Source organism: Prunus persica, chromosome G6 (assembly GCF_000346465.2).
Source record: "Prunus persica cultivar Lovell chromosome G6, Prunus_persica_NCBIv2, whole genome shotgun sequence".
Taxonomy (NCBI): Eukaryota; Viridiplantae; Streptophyta; class Magnoliopsida; order Rosales; family Rosaceae; genus Prunus; species Prunus persica.
In genome coordinates, this window is record NC_034014.1 from 7027264 (window position 1) to 7045809 (window position 18546).

Consider the following 18546-nt stretch of genomic DNA (forward strand, 5'->3'; position numbering starts at 1 on the left):
TTATGAAAAGTAATTATGCCTAGATAAAACCTTCAACAGAGTTTAGGGACAATTTGTGTTACTTGGCCTTTTAAGGAAGAAAACAATCAACCAACCGCTATGTAAATGGGCTTCTGATCGTCATCGTTGACCAGTTGACACGTGACAAACGACGAGTGATGAACATTCCAGCCAGAGTTGCAGCCTCGCTTCCCCTACTCGCCTCTCCTTTGCTTCCCTCCTCCTCTCTGAGTCTCCAGAGCTTCTGCTCTTTAATCTCTCACCACCGTCAGTCAGTTTCTCTCTCTCTCTCTCTCTCTCTCTCTCTCTCTCTCTCTCTCTCTCTCTCTAAGCTTACAAATATAAAGAAAAAAACAAACATATTTCAACTTAACTGTTTTCTTTTTCTTCTTCTTTTTGTTTAGGCGTGCGCAAATTGGGTTTAGTGCCAACAGTGCAGAGTAGGAGATTGAGACGCTGCGTAGAAGAGAAAATGGCTTGGAGTTTAGAGAAGTGCGATGCGGGAGTTGAAACCGAGTTGGGGGTAGTTCGACCGGCCACCGGAGCTCACACTGAAGAGGCAGTTGAAGCACTCAGAGCCGGCAAAGTCATTGCAGTCCCCACCGATACACTTTACGGCTTCGCTTGCGATGCTTGGTATGACAATCTATCCAATGCATTGTACCTGTTTGTTAAAATTCCTCAGTGTCTGAATTGTTGTTTCTGAGATATTGGTTTGTTTAAAGGAAGTGCTCTTATTCTTGTTATGATGATTACAAGAAAACCCATCTTCTTCTTTTTTGTGTGTAATTTTGTAACCTTGTAATGGTGGAGAATAATTGCAGTTCTTTGGAAGCAGTGAATCGGATATATGAGATTAAAGGACGTAAACATACAAGTCCTCTTGCAATTTGTGTTGGGGATGTGCCAGACCTTAAGCGGTTTGCTGCCACAGAACACTTGCCCCATGGCTTACTTGAGAATCTCCTTCCAGGACCTGTTACTCTTGTACTAAACCGAGGTATAAAGAAAGAAAGGAAATTGTTGTATTCAAGTATAATTTATCTTTTTGATATACACTACCATTTGACTGATGCTGCAAACCCATGGGATTGGTTTGGTTTTCAGCTTGATATCTTTCACATTCAGTTTTGAATGAGAAAAGCTAGTTTGGGTATTTTGCAGGGGAGTCGAGTATTCTTGAGAAGTCTCTGAACCCAGGATTGGATAGTATAGGAGTCCGGGTGCCTGACTGTAACTTCATCAGGGACATTGCCCGCAGACTGGGAAGTGCATTGGCCCTTACAAGCGCAAACCTAAGCGGGCAGCCAAGTAGTGTTTCCATCAAAGATTTTGAGAACCTCTGGGAACATTGTGCATATGTTTACAATGGTGGTGTGCTTCCTTCAGGCCGTGCAGGCTCAACAGTCGTGGACCTCACCAGGCTAGGCAAGTACAAGATTCTTCGACCTGGAAGGTAAGCATCCAGTTGACACAGTACCTTGCCTATAAAGTAATGGCTGAGAAAAAGAAATTGTATGACATTAGTGTTATGGTTTTGTTATTTAAATCTAGGATAAGTTGTCAAGGAAATTATAGTTAGCATCTTATAAAGAGGAATTTTCCTGAGGAGGGGGTGGCGTCTGATTATAAAGCACTTTAGCCGAAGTTTGTATAGTACTCACATAGAGATGACAGTTATAAACTAAGAATTCCTATTTTTTATGTATTTTCTATTGTTGAATTAACAAAGTGGGTGGAATGGATATCTATAAGGTTTGTAGATGTTTCTTTCTGTATTAGATAAATATTGACCCCTGCACAAAGCATGTAAGGAACAATTTTCTTAAAATGTTCAATATTCATTTATATATATATTCCTAATTTTTGAACTGCAAATGCTAAATATGTTAAGGATTGTTTAGACGGATCAGTGTGGAAAATGTCTGTCTTTAGATACGTCTCTTTTATATCCTGTTCTTTATTTTTCTTTGGGCATGCAAATCATTTATTTAGTACACTCTATCTGTGTGTCCATTAGTCTGCTGGTATTAACTGTGCTCTGTTTTGGCATTGCAGTGCAAAGGAAGAGACTGTTGCAATCCTTGAAATGCATTCTCTTGAGGAAGAAGGAGCAGCTACTTAAAACCACATGCATACAACTTCCATGATATATATGATATAAACTAAATCATTTGATGATTAATATGAGTGGTGGCTGGAATAGGTGAAACTATGGTTCTAAAAACGAGACTGCGACCTGACCGGCTCGTAGGTATGATTCGATTTTACACTTAATAAAATCAGGAGTGAAGTGAATTTATAATTTTAGAATTCTTTTTCTTTGGAATTTTTATATGGATTGAAGTGATTGTAGTAGTATTTTTAATCAAGTTACTGGTTGAATATAAAATCATTTACCACTAATTTGATAGGAGTTTTATATTTATCTATTTACTCCAAATGATGAAGATCATAAGTATAGATGTTTCTATTTATATTCAGAGAAATACTAGCAACATTCTCTCTAACCTTCTCCTTTGGACCTTCTCTTTTTTTTTGCTTAACATGTGTCATTCTCCTTACACTTAAAACAATGTCATTAATATATTATACAAGTTAACTTTTGCTTGCCAATTGTACCCTTATTAAATGTATTCAATTTATTCAAATAAATTTCACAACTTTCTTACCATCATTTTTTTTAACACTTAAAACAATGTCATTAATATATTATACAAGTTAACTTTTGCTTGCCAACTTTACCCTTATTAAATGTATTCAATTTATTCAAATAAATTTCACAACTTTCTTACCATCATTTTTGGTTAACGTCAATTATTTTTTTCAAGAAAATGTCTAATTTTTTCAAAAAATAGAAAATGTCCGTTTGTTTTTAAAACACAAAGGACTTATTTATTTATTTATAATAAAAATATCTAAACCCTTTGTGTTTAAAAATTAAAATTAAAAAAAAAACTAGACGTTTCCTCTTAAAAGCATATATTTTCTTTAAAAAAATAATTTATGTTAGAAAAAAATTAATATGATAGTAAGAAAATTCAGAAATTTTTTTGGATAAATTGAATACATTTAATAAGGGTAAACTTGGAAAGCAAAAGTTAGCTTGTATAATATATTAATGACATTGTTTTAAGTGTAAGGAGAATGACACATGTCAAGCAAAGAAGAGAGAAGGTCCAAGGGAGAAGGTTAGAGATAAGGTTGCTAGCATTCCCCTTTATATTCATATAGACTTAGAGGAGTGGCTCATGTACTGAATTGAAGCAATCGAGCAAAAATTTTAGTTAGAAAGCCGGAAAGCAAAGTAGTCATTCCCTTTTTAGTAAATTTAGGTTTTAGCCATAAAAAAACTTTTACTTTTTAAAAAAGCCAAAGCTTTTTTTTTTTTTTTTTAAAGACAGAAAAACCTCTTAACTTTCAAATTAAAGACATGCAAATGTAAAAGATTCCTTAGGAAATTCAAAAATAAATAAGGGCAATTTTGTCTATTTCAACTTCTTTTAAAAAATTTCTCTCCTTTGAGTTTTTCCAAAGTCTCCCTTGATTTTTTTGGGTTTAGGTTGTTATGCTGTCTTCCCGCGACAGAATATGTCGCAAAACAGTGTTTAGTAGATTCCTGGTTGTTGTGCATTCTATTATTCCTCCTGTTATCAAAACGTAGAACTCCTCATCATCATCTTTCCTTTGCTTTTGTTGTGGGTGTTACAAATTAAATTACTCAATTATAACTTTGGATGGGGTTATATGTTCACAATTAAAATGAGTGCAAACTCAAGGTTGCATTTGGATGGAGGGATTCCAAATTTATGGATTTGTTTTTTTTTTTTTTTTGTGTTATTGAGAAATTCTGGGATTTGCCACAAAGGATCAGTACAAACTAGCCACAAAAAGGCCATTACAATTACAAAGAAATCTAATACTAACATTAAGACAATATGGTGTGCCTTCATCAACGATCACACGAGACTAAAGAAACTCTGGCATAGGCATTTCGACTAAGATTGCAAACTCAGAAAAATTAAAAAAAGAGATAAAGCTTGGAAAAACCAAGCTAAAACAATACAAACAAAAACTATCACAAAGGAGGTGGAAAACTCGCACAAATTAGAGGTGAAAACAAAACACCCAAAGAGAGTTTTTGAAACTTGTTCCAAAAATAAAGAAACTAAACTAGCCGAATTTCAACCTCGTTGTCACAAATCCAACACACTATCCTCAAACACCAAAAGATAACATATACGCACCAATTGACTTTCCCCTTCGGTAAATAGAGTGGATACACCGAAAAGTGATAAATCTACAAAGAATGTTACAAAATTATGCCATAAACGAGCCAACGAAAAAGATAGGGAGACGATGCTTGAGGGGGAAGCAAAGAGGAGGCCAAGGGGAGGAGGTGGACAGAAAAGGAAAAAAGAAAGGAAGGGGGGACAAAAAGCATGGTTGTCACCAGGCCGAAAGGGGTGGCATCTAAGGTTTTCTCTCCCTAACATTCAAATATATGGATTTAGATGATATCATAAGGTAAAATTATTTGTATAGACTATTACAATCTATGTATGCTAAGATTTGGATAATAACAAAAATAAGAAAACAACCTAAATCAATGGTTTTAGATGACATTATAAAGTAAAATTGTTCGTATAAGACTATTACAATTCATATATACTAAGATTTGGACAGTAACAAAAACAAGAAACCAAACGAATTATAAATGGTTACTTACATGTAGTCATTTAAAATGCATTTAAAATGTATTGTATCCAAGGATGAATCCATGTTGGGGGCTATAGATATAGCCCATACAGATTTTTTTCTCAATTTTTTAAAAATGCGATGTAGTATTTACACACAACTAAAATAATAATAAAAAATTAACTGATAATATCGATACTGAATGAATCATTAATGATTTTAATTCTTTAAAGACTCGAATGGTGCAACTTAAATAGTTTTATTCTGTATTTACATTGCATATTTATTTATTATTATTATTATTTTAACTAGCTTCTATCTTATGTATTAGATGCATTTTTTGGAGTATATTATGGCTCATTATGTCCTCCCTAACTAGGTGTATCATTTTTTTGTTATCAATAAAATTCACTTGTGCCGTTGAGTTTCTTTGTATGGTAAATCTGGCCTATTCCATTTTAAATTCCTGAATCCGTCCTTAACTACATCTAGTTATTTCAAATACATTTAATTGATGCGACTCTTATTTTTTTAAATACCAAATTTAACCTTATTGTCAAATTCAAATAATTTCTTTCAAATCTCTCCATCCAAACAGAGCCTACATTCTAGGGCAAATGTTCAAATAAAGTTCTAATTGGTAATTTGATTTTGTCTACCTTTCAAGCCTATACCTATTATATCACACATTTCTATATATATCACAAAATTTAGAAAAAGAATGGTAGATTCTTTGATTTGTTTGCCTAGCAAAATACATTTTTAGGCAAAATCACACCAACATACCATAATCACACCACATCAATATGATGTTGTGCTAGTCGTACAAACAATGAATTTTTTTTTTTACCAACGTGAGAGGGGAAAATCAAATTTAAAACTTCTCTCAATATTGAATATTGAAAAGACAAATAAATGAAAACTTGGAAAATGTCGTATGCAATAAACGAATGGCTGACGTTTATCTTCGGGTTTTTTGAAAGAGAGCCGAAAATTACAAGAACGAGATACACGCACTTCTTAAAGACTGCATGTTTCGTATGGTTAAGATACCAAGAGAAGACATTTACCAAAAAAATAGATACCAAAAGAAATGGTTTTGTCCATTTGCTCCACCTCAAGCATCCACAAAACAGTACAAATTCAGCCAATGCAAACAAATTTCCAAAAATCCATTGACAACTCACTCCTCGCACCCAACCCACCACCAGTTTTTAAGTTTTTTTTCTGCCCTTTCCGGGCTCCAGAGCCTTCTCCTTTCACTCTCAGCAGCTGACTGATCATCATCACATCACTGAAGGTAAACAAAAAAACTATGAACACAAGCACAAGCACATGTACCAGCACGCCACGTGTCTACCAATTGAGCCTCTTTTTAAGCTCACTCTGATTGATTATTGATTTTATGTAACGCTTTCTGGGTTTTCTTTCAAGAGCATTTGACTTGCTTCTGCTTTCTGCGTTTTGGGTTTTATTGATTGTTTTGAGGTAATGAATTTTATGCTGAGTTGGGGTGATGTGATTAGGTAATGGAATAATTTACTGTTTGGTTTCTGGGAAAGCTGCGAAAACTGTAAGAAAGATCATTCTTTTTTTAAAAAAATTTTGAAGTTTTTTTAATTGCTCACCTGAAATCAAAGAGTGAATGGGAAAATCCTTTAGTTCTTTTCTTTTCCTTTTTATATGTTTGTTTATCAACGTACTTATCTTATTAGTCAGTTTCATTTTGATTTGTTCAATTTTCTCAGAAACCAAGAGGGCCATGTTAATTCTACATTTTGATATATAAAATGATGAGTTAACTGAATTTCTACTAAATTGTGCTTTGGAATTGTGAAGGTAAAGCTTTGCAGTTGTGGAAATGGCTACTGGAACTGTACCAGCTTCCTTCACGGGTCTAAAAGGCAGGGACTCGAGTATCGGATTTGCTAAAAGTATGGATTTTGTGAGGGTTTGTGATTTGAAGAGGTTTAAGTCTGGAAGAACAAGAATCTCAGTGATACGGAACTCAAATCCCGGATCAGATATTGCAGAACTCAAGCCTGCATCTGAAGGCAGCCCCTTGTTAGGTGGTTAAAATCCCTAACGAATTAGTGTTATTCAGTTTTTCGTTTTAATGCATGTGTTGTGTTTTAGTCCTTCAAACTATTTTTTGTAGCTGAGAAATTGGATCAGAGGGAAAGGAGAATACCATGTTTTCTGGCTTCTCAGAAAAGCTGAACAATATTTTCCTGCTGGTCAATTATTCATTTGTGGGGTTGGAAAAAATTAACTAGGTGAGTATCCAATGTTTCATTGGATATATCTCTAAAGAAAACCCCAGTGTAACTGTCATTTCTCAGAAATGGAAGTGGCCTCAACTGAGCGAAGTAATTGTATTAGGATCAGTCAAACTAAGCCTCAGCTTGGTTACTACTTGTATATCTGTTCACCTCAGTTAAGTGGGATTAAAGGTTCCTTCATTTGTCTGAGAAGATAAAGGAGTAGATATCAGTCTAAATATGTATGCCTTTCTACCTTTATGAGTTTCTATCAATTTATATTTATCTAATAAATTATTTTTTTGAATGTAGTTCCTAGACAAAAGTATTGTGAATCAATACACAAAACTGTCAGGAGGAAAACACGAACAGTGTTGGTTGGAAATGTGGCTATTGGTAGTGAGCATCCCATAAGGATTCAAACAATGACGACAACTGACACAAAGGATGTTGCTGCTACAGTTGAACAGGTTCTTTGACTCACCATTTACTTGAATTATATATACACATGCATATATAAGTGGAGCTACTAAGGTTTGATTCAACTCTGTATATCTATTATATCTCGGGGTCTGAATCAGAATGTGTGGCATGTCATGCATCCCCTTCATTGGTAATGGGAATTACTCTGCCATTATTCTAATGTAGTGAGGGCATTGTCAAAACTTTGTGTATTTTTCTTCCGGACTGAGTCATAGGTTTATCTGGCACATGCAAAAAGGTCCTCATGAACAAAAATTTGGTTTCACTGCTGAAGATGAGTGGTGAACATAGATGGAAACCATTCTTAAAGGAGCTTCTGATGTGTTAGTGTGACTTCTTTGAGATTATTAATTGGTCTTTTTTGGAAAAATGACTTCACAATGTTTTTGAACAGGCAATTCTTTTGTATTTTGAGCTATACGAATTAAATACAACTAAATCAGTTGAAATTTTAGAAAAGCTACAAGCAGCTTCATTTGTAACGACTTTTTTGTTGGCAGGTAATGAGAATAGCAGACAAGGGAGCAGATCTTGTTCGGATAACAGTTCAAGGGAAGAAAGAAGCAGATGCATGTTTTGATATTAAAAATACCCTCGTGCAGAAAAAGTAGGCTAAATTATTATATTTTCAGTGGGTATTTAATGGTTTACTCCCTATGTTGTATAAGGCTTGACTTGATACAATCTGTATGTGCAGTTACAATATACCTCTGGTGGCAGATATTCATTTTGCACCTTCTGTTGCGTTGCGAGTTGCTGAATGCTTTGACAAAATTCGTGTCAACCCTGGAAATTTTGGTACACAGTTCACCATTCAATTGTTCTCTTTTTTAATTATGTTTGAAGGGAGTGATTGTAGATTGACTGAGGTGTTTTATTGCAGCGGATAGACGGGCTCAGTTTGAGAAGTTAGAGTACACCGAAGACGACTATCAGAAAGAACTTGAGCACATTGAACAGGTTAAACCATGAATCTATAAATATATGGCCTCTGTTAATTTTCACAATTACAAGTCTCCATTACTGTTTGATGTTTTACTATAATCATTATCAAATATTAACCAAATGAACATTTATTTTGCTTACTGTAACAACCCTAGGTTTTTACTCCATTGGTTGAAAAGTGTAAGAAGTATGGAAGAGCAATGCGTATTGGCACAAACCATGGCAGCCTTTCGGATCGTATAATGAGCTATTATGGGGATTCCCCTAGAGGAATGGTGAGCAAAATATCGTCTGTCTTTTTGCTGAAAACTTTCAAGCTTGCTTGATGTTGATGTACATACAAATTCATTGGATGTCATTTACTTGGCATTCCTCAAACAGGTTGAATCTGCATTCGAGTTTGCAAGGATTTGCCAGAAGTTGGACTACCATAATTTTCTTTTTTCAATGAAAGCAAGCAACCCAGTTATCATGGTCCAGGCATATCGTTTGCTTGTGGCTGAAATGTATGTTCAAGGATGGGATTATCCATTGCACTTGGGAGTTACTGAAGCTGGAGAAGGTGAGGATGGGAGAATGAAATCTGCAATTGGTATTGGAACCCTTCTTCAGGTATTATTCTAATCTTTATGTGTAGGTGTTGTGATGGATTCAAAATCATCAAAATTGTAGGGATAATTCTGGTTTATATGCTGGTAATGTGTTATTTGTTAAACCTTCATAAGGTTGTAGCTGAATTTAACAATAATTGTTCGCATTTTTATAAATTGCAAACTGTTCTTATGATAGATGTGGTAGGTTAGTTCATCTATTTGTGTGTTGTGATCCTGCGCTTCATTCAATAGTTTGAAGTTAACATTAAGAAGCATTACATTTATAAAGCCATGTCTAGCCATAGTGAAACTCTGGATTTGTATATGCAGGATGGTTTGGGTGATACAATTAGGGTTTCACTTACTGAAGCACCAGAGGAGGAGATAGATCCCTGCAGGAGATTGGCCAACCTTGGTAAGAGAGCAGCTGATATTCAGCAAGGAGTGGTAGGATTTTACAACATCCCTGTTAGTTGATTAATATTCTTATTCTCTTCTATTTTAAAAATTGAAAGCCTTGTCAGATTTGTTGATGGCATTATTTGTATCAGGCTCCATTTGAAGAGAAGCACCGACATTATTTTGACTTTCAGCGTCGATCTGGTCAACTGCCAATGCAAAAGGAGGTCAGCCTCTAAGATCTTGATATGGAAACACACTGTGCTTCAGACTCTCTTTTTTTCCTTTAACAGTGATTAAATGTCATCAAAACACAGGGTGAGGAGGTGGATTATAGAGGTGTCCTGCACCGTGATGGCTCTGTTCTCATGTCAGTATCCCTTAATCAGTTGAAGGTATAGTTGACATCATACTTCCTTTGTTCCAATTTATTGGCTTTCTTTTTTGTGTTTTTTTCCTTTTTGAGTTGGGGGCTGAGTTGTATCTGAAATAGTAGAAATTACACTAACCTTCTGCATCCTTTACAGACACCAGAGCTCCTCTACAAGTCACTAGCAGCAAAACTTGTTGTGGGCATGCCGTTTAAGGTCTATTATTATTCCATTTTAGATTTTTTAATGTGTCACATGTAAAATTTACTGGGATTTTCATTGACATGGTTAGTTCTGTTATACAGGATCTTGCAACAGTTGACTCAATCTTATTGAGACAACTTCCACCAGTTGATGATAATGATTCTGTAAGAATATTTTGGAAATAATCCCTACTCTTCCCCCACACCCACATTATCCCTTATACCTTTCTACGTTGTTTGAGCATTACACTGCATATTTTATTTGCTAGTTTTTTGCGAGAACGGGAATGACATGATAATCTTCTTTGTGTATGATCAGCGGCTAGCTCTCAAAAGGTTGATAGATGTCAGTATGGGTGTTATAACACCATTGTCAGAGCAGCTAACAAAGCCATTGCCCAATGCTATGGTTCTGGTAAATTTGAAGGAATTATCAACTGGGGCATACAAGCTTTTGCCAGAAGGTGCAGCTTTCTTACAGATTTCAGAGCACTGATGTTTAATTGAACATATTCTTTTTCTATGCTTCTTCTTTTATAGGTAGACTTATTTTAGCAGTGGCCTTTGATGTTAACTAGCATCTCTTCCCCTTAAGAGGGGGAGGTTCTGGTTCCATTCAGGGGTGGGAAGGGTTTTGTATTTGTCGAAGGCTACCCCTGATTTTTCAGCCAGGAATCCTTATTGTGAATCAATTGCCTCCCAGGTACACGCTTGGTTGTCTCGGTACGTGGCGATGAACCTTATGAAGTGCTGGATATTCTCAAAGGCATTGATGCTACAATGCTTCTCCATGATCTTCCCTTCAGTGAAGATAAAGTAAGCCGAGTGCATGCTGCAAGAAGGTAATAACTTTTTAACTCCCTGCATATAAATCATTATCAGCATAAAATTATTGTAAGAGTTCCCATCTAGAGAAGCATTTTCCTAGGCCCTAGACACTTCACCAAATATGAAATTTGTCCTCTTTCTATGGGGCTGTTAATTTGATCATTGGTAGTCCATGTTATTTGCTTTTATTCTTGTTGTGCACATGTTTCCTTCTCTTTATATTGTGAATTTTATGTTGCTCTAGGCTGTTTGAGTATCTGGGGGACAATTCTCTGAACTTTCCGGTCATACACCATATTCAGTTTCCAAGTGGAATTCATAGGTAATTACAAGATTGACTCTTCCTTTTTCCAGAGATGCATGGTATTAGTACTTCTGGCTTAATTCCATTTTGTGCAGGGATGACTTGGTTATTGCTGCTGGTACCAATGTGGGGGCCCTTTTAGTAGATGGACTTGGAGATGGTCTCCTATTAGAAGCCCCAGACAAGGATTTTGATTTCCTTAGAAACACATCTTTCAATTTACTACAAGGTTGTAGAATGCGGAATACAAAGACGGTAGGAGTTTTCATTCAAAATATAACAGAATTTGACATATCATGAAGCGATGATGGTCTTAAACAATCATTGTACATGCCTAAATCTCATTTCAGGAGTACGTTTCATGCCCATCATGTGGCAGAACTTTGTTTGATCTTCAAGAAATAAGTGCACAAATACGAGAGAAGACATCGCACTTGCCTGGCGTTTCAGTAATTACCTTATTCTTTCCTTTTGTGACGGAACAATTTTGAACAGCAAACTTATTTTATTTTCAGTAATCCAGATGCTTTTTGTAATTCATTTGTTATTTCCTTTGCTAGATTGCAATCATGGGTTGCATTGTTAATGGACCTGGGGAGATGGCTGATGCAGACTTTGGGTATGTTGGTGGTGCTCCTGGAAAGATTGACCTTTATGTTGGGAAGGTATATCCTCTGTCCAGCTTGTAATTTAATATGGGTTGAAAAAGGTTTTTTCAATATTTTGCATACAATAAGTTATGCCTCTGAGTACAGGTTAGCACCGGTCATTATAGGGCACCTTCATCATTTAAGTAGTTCTTCGGTTTTTAGCTAGACTTTTATTTAGTTGTTGCACTATTTTTTTTGCCATACCTTATTTGATACAAGGTTGAATTGCATTTCAGACCGTGGTGAGGCGTGCAATTGAGATGGAGCATGCAACCGACGCCTTGATCCAGCTAATAAAAGATCACGGCCGCTGGGTTGACCCTCCTGTGGAAGAGTAAAAAGCCAGCAACGGACAGAGATAAGAGGGCATGCATGCATTCAAGAGAGGGTTATCCTCATTATGTTGTGTACTTAAGTTCCCACAGTAGAAAGCAGTCGATGATGACTGAACACAGAAAATGTATACCAAAAAAAGATCCAGGGTACATGCCACAGTGCATAAATTTGTGGAGCAACATGTAAAATGTTCCTCATCAAGTATACACACAGCAACAATGTAGTTCTCCCATTACTAAAGTGAAATCTTTAGGTTTAGTTGGTTAATGCAAAATAAAATTTGACTGGTTACTTATAAATTGTCCGTGGATGGATCAGTTGAATTTTAGTCTCCAACCACGTTTGGAGTGAACTCTCATCTTTATTTTAGGTAGTCATGAAACCCTATGTGAATGATATGGGGTATCATTCGTCTCCAACTTATGGAGGTGATGAGTTCAATCTCACGGACAGTTTAATAATAAATCAAATCAAAAGAGGTAGTCTTGATTTTTTGTGCGAGTATTCTGACAAACTAGCATAACCCACGTCTCTATGTATGTTCCGCATGTTTCCCTAATTCGGGTGGCAAAAGAAAGACCTAACTCAACTCTGTTTCAGTTTCAGAACATAACTTTATCCCAATAACACGCCCATGAATCAGCTGGAATTTGCAACAAAAAATATCCACGCATCTTGTACGAGAACCCATTGTTACGCCTTTCTTTTCCCAAATAAAATTACAAAATTAAAAATTAGGGAGGGATTTTTCAAGTTATTCTTTTGGTCGAATTGTATTTTTGCCATTTTAAAATTGCATAGTTGCTATCAATGGCCGCTGCTCGTTAACACTCCCCAAAAGGCCGTATCATATCATCATCCATCCCTCCCTCAAAGTCAAAATATGATGATCACCGACATGCTTCCTTAATAATCGGTGAGTTGCAAATTTTCTATTCCTAAAATACCCCAAAAGGGAAGTCAACACAAAGATGACGCACAAACAGAAGTAAAAACAGCCATGAAAGCGTGAAATGCTCAGAGTCGCCATTTCTCTAGGCAGGGTAGGATCACACACCCAAATGCACGCAAAATGACCCATCTACTTTTGACAAGATGAAAATAAAGCAAAACCAACAAACAAATTACTTGACCAAAACAGTAAAAGAAATGCCTCTTCCCCACCCTCTCTTATTAGTTCTTTATTATTAAAATCTGCATATAATAATAACCAGTTCTTTATTATAAAATACTCGATTCTATTTAATTAATTTGTCTTCCTATATTATTTTTAATAGATAGTGTTAAATTAATTTACCATAATAACCAGTTCCAGGTTATCTCAACTATTTCCTTTACACAATTTCCGTTTGTCTACAACATCATCATTTTGTATAGTTAATATGGATTACTCTTAACACAATCGCATTACATTTTTAAAATGCAATGAAGGTGAGCCACCATGTACAGCAGTTTTCTCAAAATATTGAATCCAAACACTACCAAACATCAAATCAACAGTGCTTTACGCATTAAAGTCACAAAGAACCTAAATCTCTGGGAATCTAAATTCATGAACAGTATTATCAAATTTCTTTTCTTTTGTTCGATTTTCTCAGTACCCAAACATTAGATAGCATAAACAGATAGAGCTAATCAAGTCAACAGTGAGAAAAACGAGCATACTGAATGCTAAATCAGTAAATCCAATTATTATATCATTCTAAAATAGAAAAGCAATACATCAATGATCATATTGACTAATTTAGTATTTTACGCCAATAACTCATCCCAAAATTCTAACTACCACCAACTCTAGCACCGCCGGCGCGCCAAAGAATGAAGAATCAAATTGAATCACCATCGCCAAAACCTACATTCAATCATATACTAAGCAAGCACAGAAATTAACTAAAAAAATACGAGAAATTAAACATTTCACAGTAACCTCTAAGAGCTTTAGCGTATGAGAGACTATGAGTAGTTCTTCAGAGAATCTCTCTCCTGGCGGCGTATCCGTACTGAGATCGACGAACGTTATCCTGACGTTTCTTGTAGACAAAGCCTGCAAGCCCTACCACGCCAACCCCGACGATCACTCCAAGTACGACCCCTGCCTTCTTTCCCGGGCTCATTCCTCCAGAGGAGTTCTTAGCTCCGTCTCCGTCCGCGTTGACGTCGCTGTGGTTGACGTCGCTCGGATTCGACGGCGCTGGAGAAGGAACTGGAGGCGTGTCATCGGCCGACGGAGATTGAGACGGAGATGATTGCGGTGGCGCCGGAGGTGAAGAAGGATGTGGTGAGTTCACTGGAGCGTTCGACGGAGATGGAGGAAGGGAAATCGGCGATGGAGATTTCGTCGATGGAGATTTCGGAGAAGGTGAATCGGCAGCGGGTTGAGGCGATGGAGTCGGCGAGGGCCGTGGTGGAGACGAAGAAGATACAATGGAGAATTGGACTAGGAGAAAGGCAAGAAGCAGAGGCGAGCAGAGCTCGATGAACCTCGCCATTGTTGAAGAAGAAGAAGAAAGTTCGAGATGCTTGTTCCCGATAAAATGTGGATCTGAGGGAGAAAGTAAGTGGAAGAGGAAGTTGAGATTTTTGAGAAGCAGTTTTGAAAGGAAGTGGAAGAGATCTGAATTTGAAACGAGGAGACCTCGAGAGAAGAGAAAAAGTGGACGGGCGAGATTGACGGAGAAGGGAGGCGGTGGAGTGGGATCTGGACACGTAGGTGGAGTAAAAAGGTGGGGAGAGGAGCGAAGCAGCGGATCTAGAGAAATGCGGAGAAGATGAAGTTGGAGTTGAAAGGGGAGACGATAAAAGGAAAAGGTTAGAGAGGCACTTGGAATGTGAGTTTTTGGGATTTATGTAATTCTGCTTTTCGTTTTGGTTTGTTGGCATATTTAATTTTTAGATAGAGGAAGGAAAGTGTGAGTTGCGTTGCGTCTCTCATGGGGTGTGGCTTCAATTACAAGGACATGACATGAGTATCTGAGCTTTTATTGCTTGATGTTTCGTTTTGTTTTGTTTTGTTTTTGATATTTATGAAGGGAAAGAAATTATGCAGAATAAACGCAGTAGGAAATTTCGTTTTCTATGTTGCTTGAATTTTTGGGGTCTCGTACATTTATAGAGAAGACTATGATATTATGTTAGACTATTATTAAATACAAACGTTTAAAAATAATGTTTTCACCTCTCATTTGTTGGTGAGGTTTCGTAATGAAGCAAATAATTTCTCGACCAAAAAAAAAAGTGATGCTTTGCGTATAAATTTTTATTTCAGTATTTAAGGACGCGAGGAAATGGGGACAATGGAATATAAGCAATACTCTAAATTTATTTACGGACATAAAGACTTGAACTTTGGTGCAAGGAGGTAAGCTCATTGCCCTAGCTAACTAGCCTAACCCGCTTCTACCTCTCATTCCCATATTTGATTTGTTCGCTATTAAGAATTAACATTTGTCAAGTTTTCCAATACTACCCTTGCATTTTAAAAATAAATTACAATTTTTAAAGGTCAAAAGAGGTATTTTAATAGGTTATAAAGAATGAAAGTCTAAATAAATACTATAAATGGTGTATGGAATCAGTGAAATAGGTTTTCTGTGGATTTTACAATTGGGTTTGCGTTTGGGTTTTCTCATTACACAAATTCAAAACCCAGCTGTCCGTACCTTACGGAGTTATTTGACATTTATTAATTCCCATATTTACTGCGTGATAGAAGGATGACTTTGTTACTGCGTGGTTACGTTGTCCAACCATATAATGATGTTACGCGATTTTGATATATTTTCAGTGGGAAATATTTTTGCTCGCCATTTTAACTCAAGTTATATTTTTATTATTTTTCTTAACACTTGATACGAGAAACTAAATTTATTGCGAATGCTTTAACAAATTTGGGTCATTCTAGATCTAATTGTCATTTTTGGAATTAAACCCTCCTTACTTGCGTGGAAAATACATATTTTTTATTTGGCATGGTTGTCATGTCTCCAACTGTATATATGCGACAAGTAAATAAAGCATCCCTTCAATTGTAACCAAAACAAAAAACAAAAGAACAAAAAAAGCATCCCTTCATATTCAATTAATAGAAAACGTCCTTAGTGTAAAGCGAAAACAAGACAAATTAGGGTTGCACATGGTTTCACATGCATACGTAGATAGCTGCCTACGTACAAGATACGACTAATTATATTAATTATTAAAATTCCAATTAGATCTTGATACTATTTTCTAAAAGGGGAAAATAAAACTTTGTCGTCTATTTATATTATAATATGTATATAAAATATGTCACGTTGTCATACTACTGTAGTATTCTATAATTTCTTCATTTTTATGCCATTGAAAAGCTAATGACTAAACGGCTTCTCAAAATTCCATTTGGCTTTCGTAGAATTATAAAATAGGGTAAGTTTACAGTTTACCGTTTACTAGCTTTTCCATATTTACAGAGGTAATTAATCTTAAGTAGGCAACGCATAGAGAGCCGTAGTTGGTGACATGATGTGGACTCCTAAATTTTTAAAGCGAGTCGGAATCTTTCAATAATCCCCGTAATAATCATGTGACTACTGCGACCGCTTAGTGACTATAATTTCAATTGCTAAGGGTGACAGTTTTGTTGTTGTGTTTTTCGTAGTGTGCGGGTCATTATCATTTAAAAGTTCCATGGAGCATTAGTTAACCTTTATTTATTTATTTATTTTGGTTTTTCATTAGTTCAATATGTTTTAAGTGATTATTTTTTCTTTTGTTTAATTGATCATGCTATGGCATATTCCGTTGGAATTAAAAAAAAAGAAGAGAAAGACTGACTTTTTTTTTTTTTTGGGCTTAAAAAAACTCGTTTAACCAAAGTTTGCACTCTTAGTTGGGATGCTTACGCTAAAGTTTCTTCAATCCTGCATGATCTTTAGTGAAGGAGCCCCATATTCATCTGTTACTGTAAGAGCATCCACAATGGTAAGGTGTATATAGAGGTATATGTCAAATATACACATTTGGTTGACGAAATGTTCTGTAATGGGGAGGTGTATACGGTTGTAGATGTACATCACAACCATGAGATGGAAAAAAAGATGCAAAGGTAGATCTAATTTTACACCTAGCCAAGTGGGTACCGTAATAGAAAAGTCAAGAGAGAGGAGATAGGAAAACTGCCTAAAAGATAGGGAAGTTATTAAAATGGTGGGCCCAAGGCGTGGCTGAGATTTATTAAAATGGGTAAGTTATTAAAATGATGCAAATGTACAAAGTTCTTTTTGACCCCCAAAAAAAAAATTGTACAAAGTTCTTCTCCAACAACTCTCTAATGTATGACCATATTTCATTCGAATTGAATTATGAAACTAACAATTACACTGATCAATGGTGAAGAATAAATTCATATCAAAGCTGACGGTTCAGATTAATTTTATTTACATCATATTGAATGAAATTATATCTTATCAAAAATTTAAAATTTTTACGTCGATTTGTTTAGAAAAAATAATTAAACCTAACAAACAAAAGGCGAATTAATAAAAGAAAATCGGATTTACATCTTTGAATTTGCATCCAACTCATTATAGCAAAAATGACATTTGCATCTCCCGGAGGTGTAAAGAAGATGTAAAAGTGGCTTTACACCTCCGAATTTATACCTCCCCACTGTGGAAGCTCTAATGGCCCTTTTGTGACTAGTGGCTTTTTGACTGAATTATTAATGCAATCCTAGAATTTCTATATTAAAAAAACAAAAACAAAAAACAAACTCATTGAACCATTCTTATTATTTTTGTGATTTCCAAAAGAATCCTTTACATTTGCATGTCTTTGGTTTGAAAGTTGAAGAGCTTTTTTGTCTTTTTCAGAAAAGTTTTGGCTTTTTTCCAAAAATGAAAGTTTTTTTGTAACTAAAACCTAAATTTACTTTCTTATTAATACGGTCAAGGATTAATAACCTTGGGTGCATGATAAATGTTTGGAGAGTATCATAAGAAAGAAGAATGATGAAGCCATACACATCTAGATCCACACAACAAGGTAATGAAGCGAAGTAGGTTGAGGAAGAAACCTTGCCAATGTCTGAAATCCACATCTAAATGATCCACACAAGAAGGTAATGAAGCTATACACATCTAAATCCACACAAGAAGGTAATAGAGTTGAAATTTTATAGACAGTTCTTAAAATATAACTTTATAGTATTTTTAGCTAAATTTTAAGTGAAAAATAGAGAGCATGATTGTGGATGCTCTTATGACATTGTCCGAGAAACTTTTGTATACAACCTCTCGCACAGTAACTGTACACATGACCACCACATGAGGAGTTGAAAATCAGGACTTTTACAATGTCCATGGTTCAAGAACAATGGTTTGCTCCTGACCGAAAAACAAAATGAGAACAATGGTTTGGTGAAGGAACCAAAGCGTACGGCATAGCCGTCAAAATTCTCCAATGCCTTCATAAGAATTATTAAACAGGCAACCAAAAA

At 35.7% G+C, this 18546-nt stretch overlaps 3 protein-coding genes across 5 annotated transcripts; 2 read left to right on the forward strand and 1 right to left on the reverse strand.

Moving 5' to 3' along the window:
• On the forward strand, positions 73–2436 carry LOC18774294 (yrdC domain-containing protein, mitochondrial). 2 transcript variants are annotated; one of them, XM_007205603.2, is made up of 5 exons: positions 73–267; positions 405–636; positions 825–1000; positions 1165–1456; positions 2059–2436. In XM_007205603.2, the coding sequence occupies exons 1-5, from the start codon at positions 159–161 to the stop codon at positions 2123–2125; spliced, it is 876 nt and encodes a 291-aa protein (XP_007205665.1). In that variant the 5' UTR covers positions 73–158; the 3' UTR covers positions 2126–2436. The 2 variants fall into 2 exon arrangements, with proteins under 2 accessions (XP_007205665.1, XP_020420589.1); XM_020565000.1 differs by having other exon boundaries at positions 160–271.
• Positions 5783–12370, forward strand: LOC18772619 (4-hydroxy-3-methylbut-2-en-1-yl diphosphate synthase (ferredoxin), chloroplastic). Of its 2 annotated transcripts, none has more exons than XM_007207147.2 (20): positions 5783–5998; positions 6538–6767; positions 7272–7429; positions 7943–8049; positions 8140–8240; positions 8326–8402; positions 8543–8662; positions 8769–8999; positions 9311–9427; positions 9532–9606; positions 9697–9774; positions 9907–9966; positions 10056–10118; positions 10273–10417; positions 10657–10795; positions 11026–11103; positions 11181–11340; positions 11436–11534; positions 11646–11750; positions 11972–12367. In XM_007207147.2, exons 2-20 carry the CDS (start codon positions 6560–6562, stop codon positions 12071–12073), a joined length of 2223 nt encoding a protein of 740 aa, XP_007207209.2. In that variant the 5' UTR covers positions 5783–5998; positions 6538–6559; the 3' UTR covers positions 12074–12367. The 2 variants fall into 2 exon arrangements, with proteins under 2 accessions (XP_007207209.2, XP_020421820.1); XM_020566231.1 differs by lacking the exon at positions 5783–5998 and adding an exon at positions 6082–6186 and having other exon boundaries at positions 11972–12370.
• On the reverse strand, positions 13668–15133 carry LOC18774119 (vegetative cell wall protein gp1). The gene is made up of 2 exons (XM_007205943.2): positions 13999–15133; positions 13668–13923 (listed from the first exon to the last, which is right to left on the reverse strand). Exon 1 carries the CDS (start codon positions 14558–14560, stop codon positions 14039–14041), a length of 522 nt encoding a protein of 173 aa, XP_007206005.1. The 5' UTR covers positions 14561–15133; the 3' UTR covers positions 13668–13923; positions 13999–14038.

What these genes read in the sequence shown, in the direction of transcription:
- LOC18772619 (XM_007207147.2), top strand. Translation starts at nt 6,560, where the DNA reads ATGGCTACTGGAACTGTACCAGCTTCCTTCACGGGTCTAAAAGGCAGG. An exon ending in TATCCCTTAATCAGTTGAAG is followed by an intron (nt 9,775 to 9,906) that starts GTATAGTTGACA and finishes CATCCTTTACAG; the next exon opens with ACACCAGAGCTCCTCTACAA. An exon ending in TTGTGGGCATGCCGTTTAAG is followed by an intron (nt 9,967 to 10,055) that starts GTCTATTATTAT and finishes TCTGTTATACAG; the next exon opens with GATCTTGCAACAGTTGACTC.
- LOC18774294 (XM_007205603.2), top strand. Translation starts at nt 159, where the DNA reads ATGAACATTCCAGCCAGAGTTGCAGCCTCGCTTCCCCTACTCGCCTCT. An exon ending in TACTCTTGTACTAAACCGAG is followed by an intron (nt 1,001 to 1,164) that starts GTATAAAGAAAG and finishes GGTATTTTGCAG; the next exon opens with GGGAGTCGAGTATTCTTGAG. An exon ending in AAGATTCTTCGACCTGGAAG is followed by an intron (nt 1,457 to 2,058) that starts GTAAGCATCCAG and finishes TTGGCATTGCAG; the next exon opens with TGCAAAGGAAGAGACTGTTG.
- LOC18774119 (XM_007205943.2), bottom strand. Translation starts at nt 14,560, where the DNA reads ATGGCGAGGTTCATCGAGCTCTGCTCGCCTCTGCTTCTTGCCTTTCTC.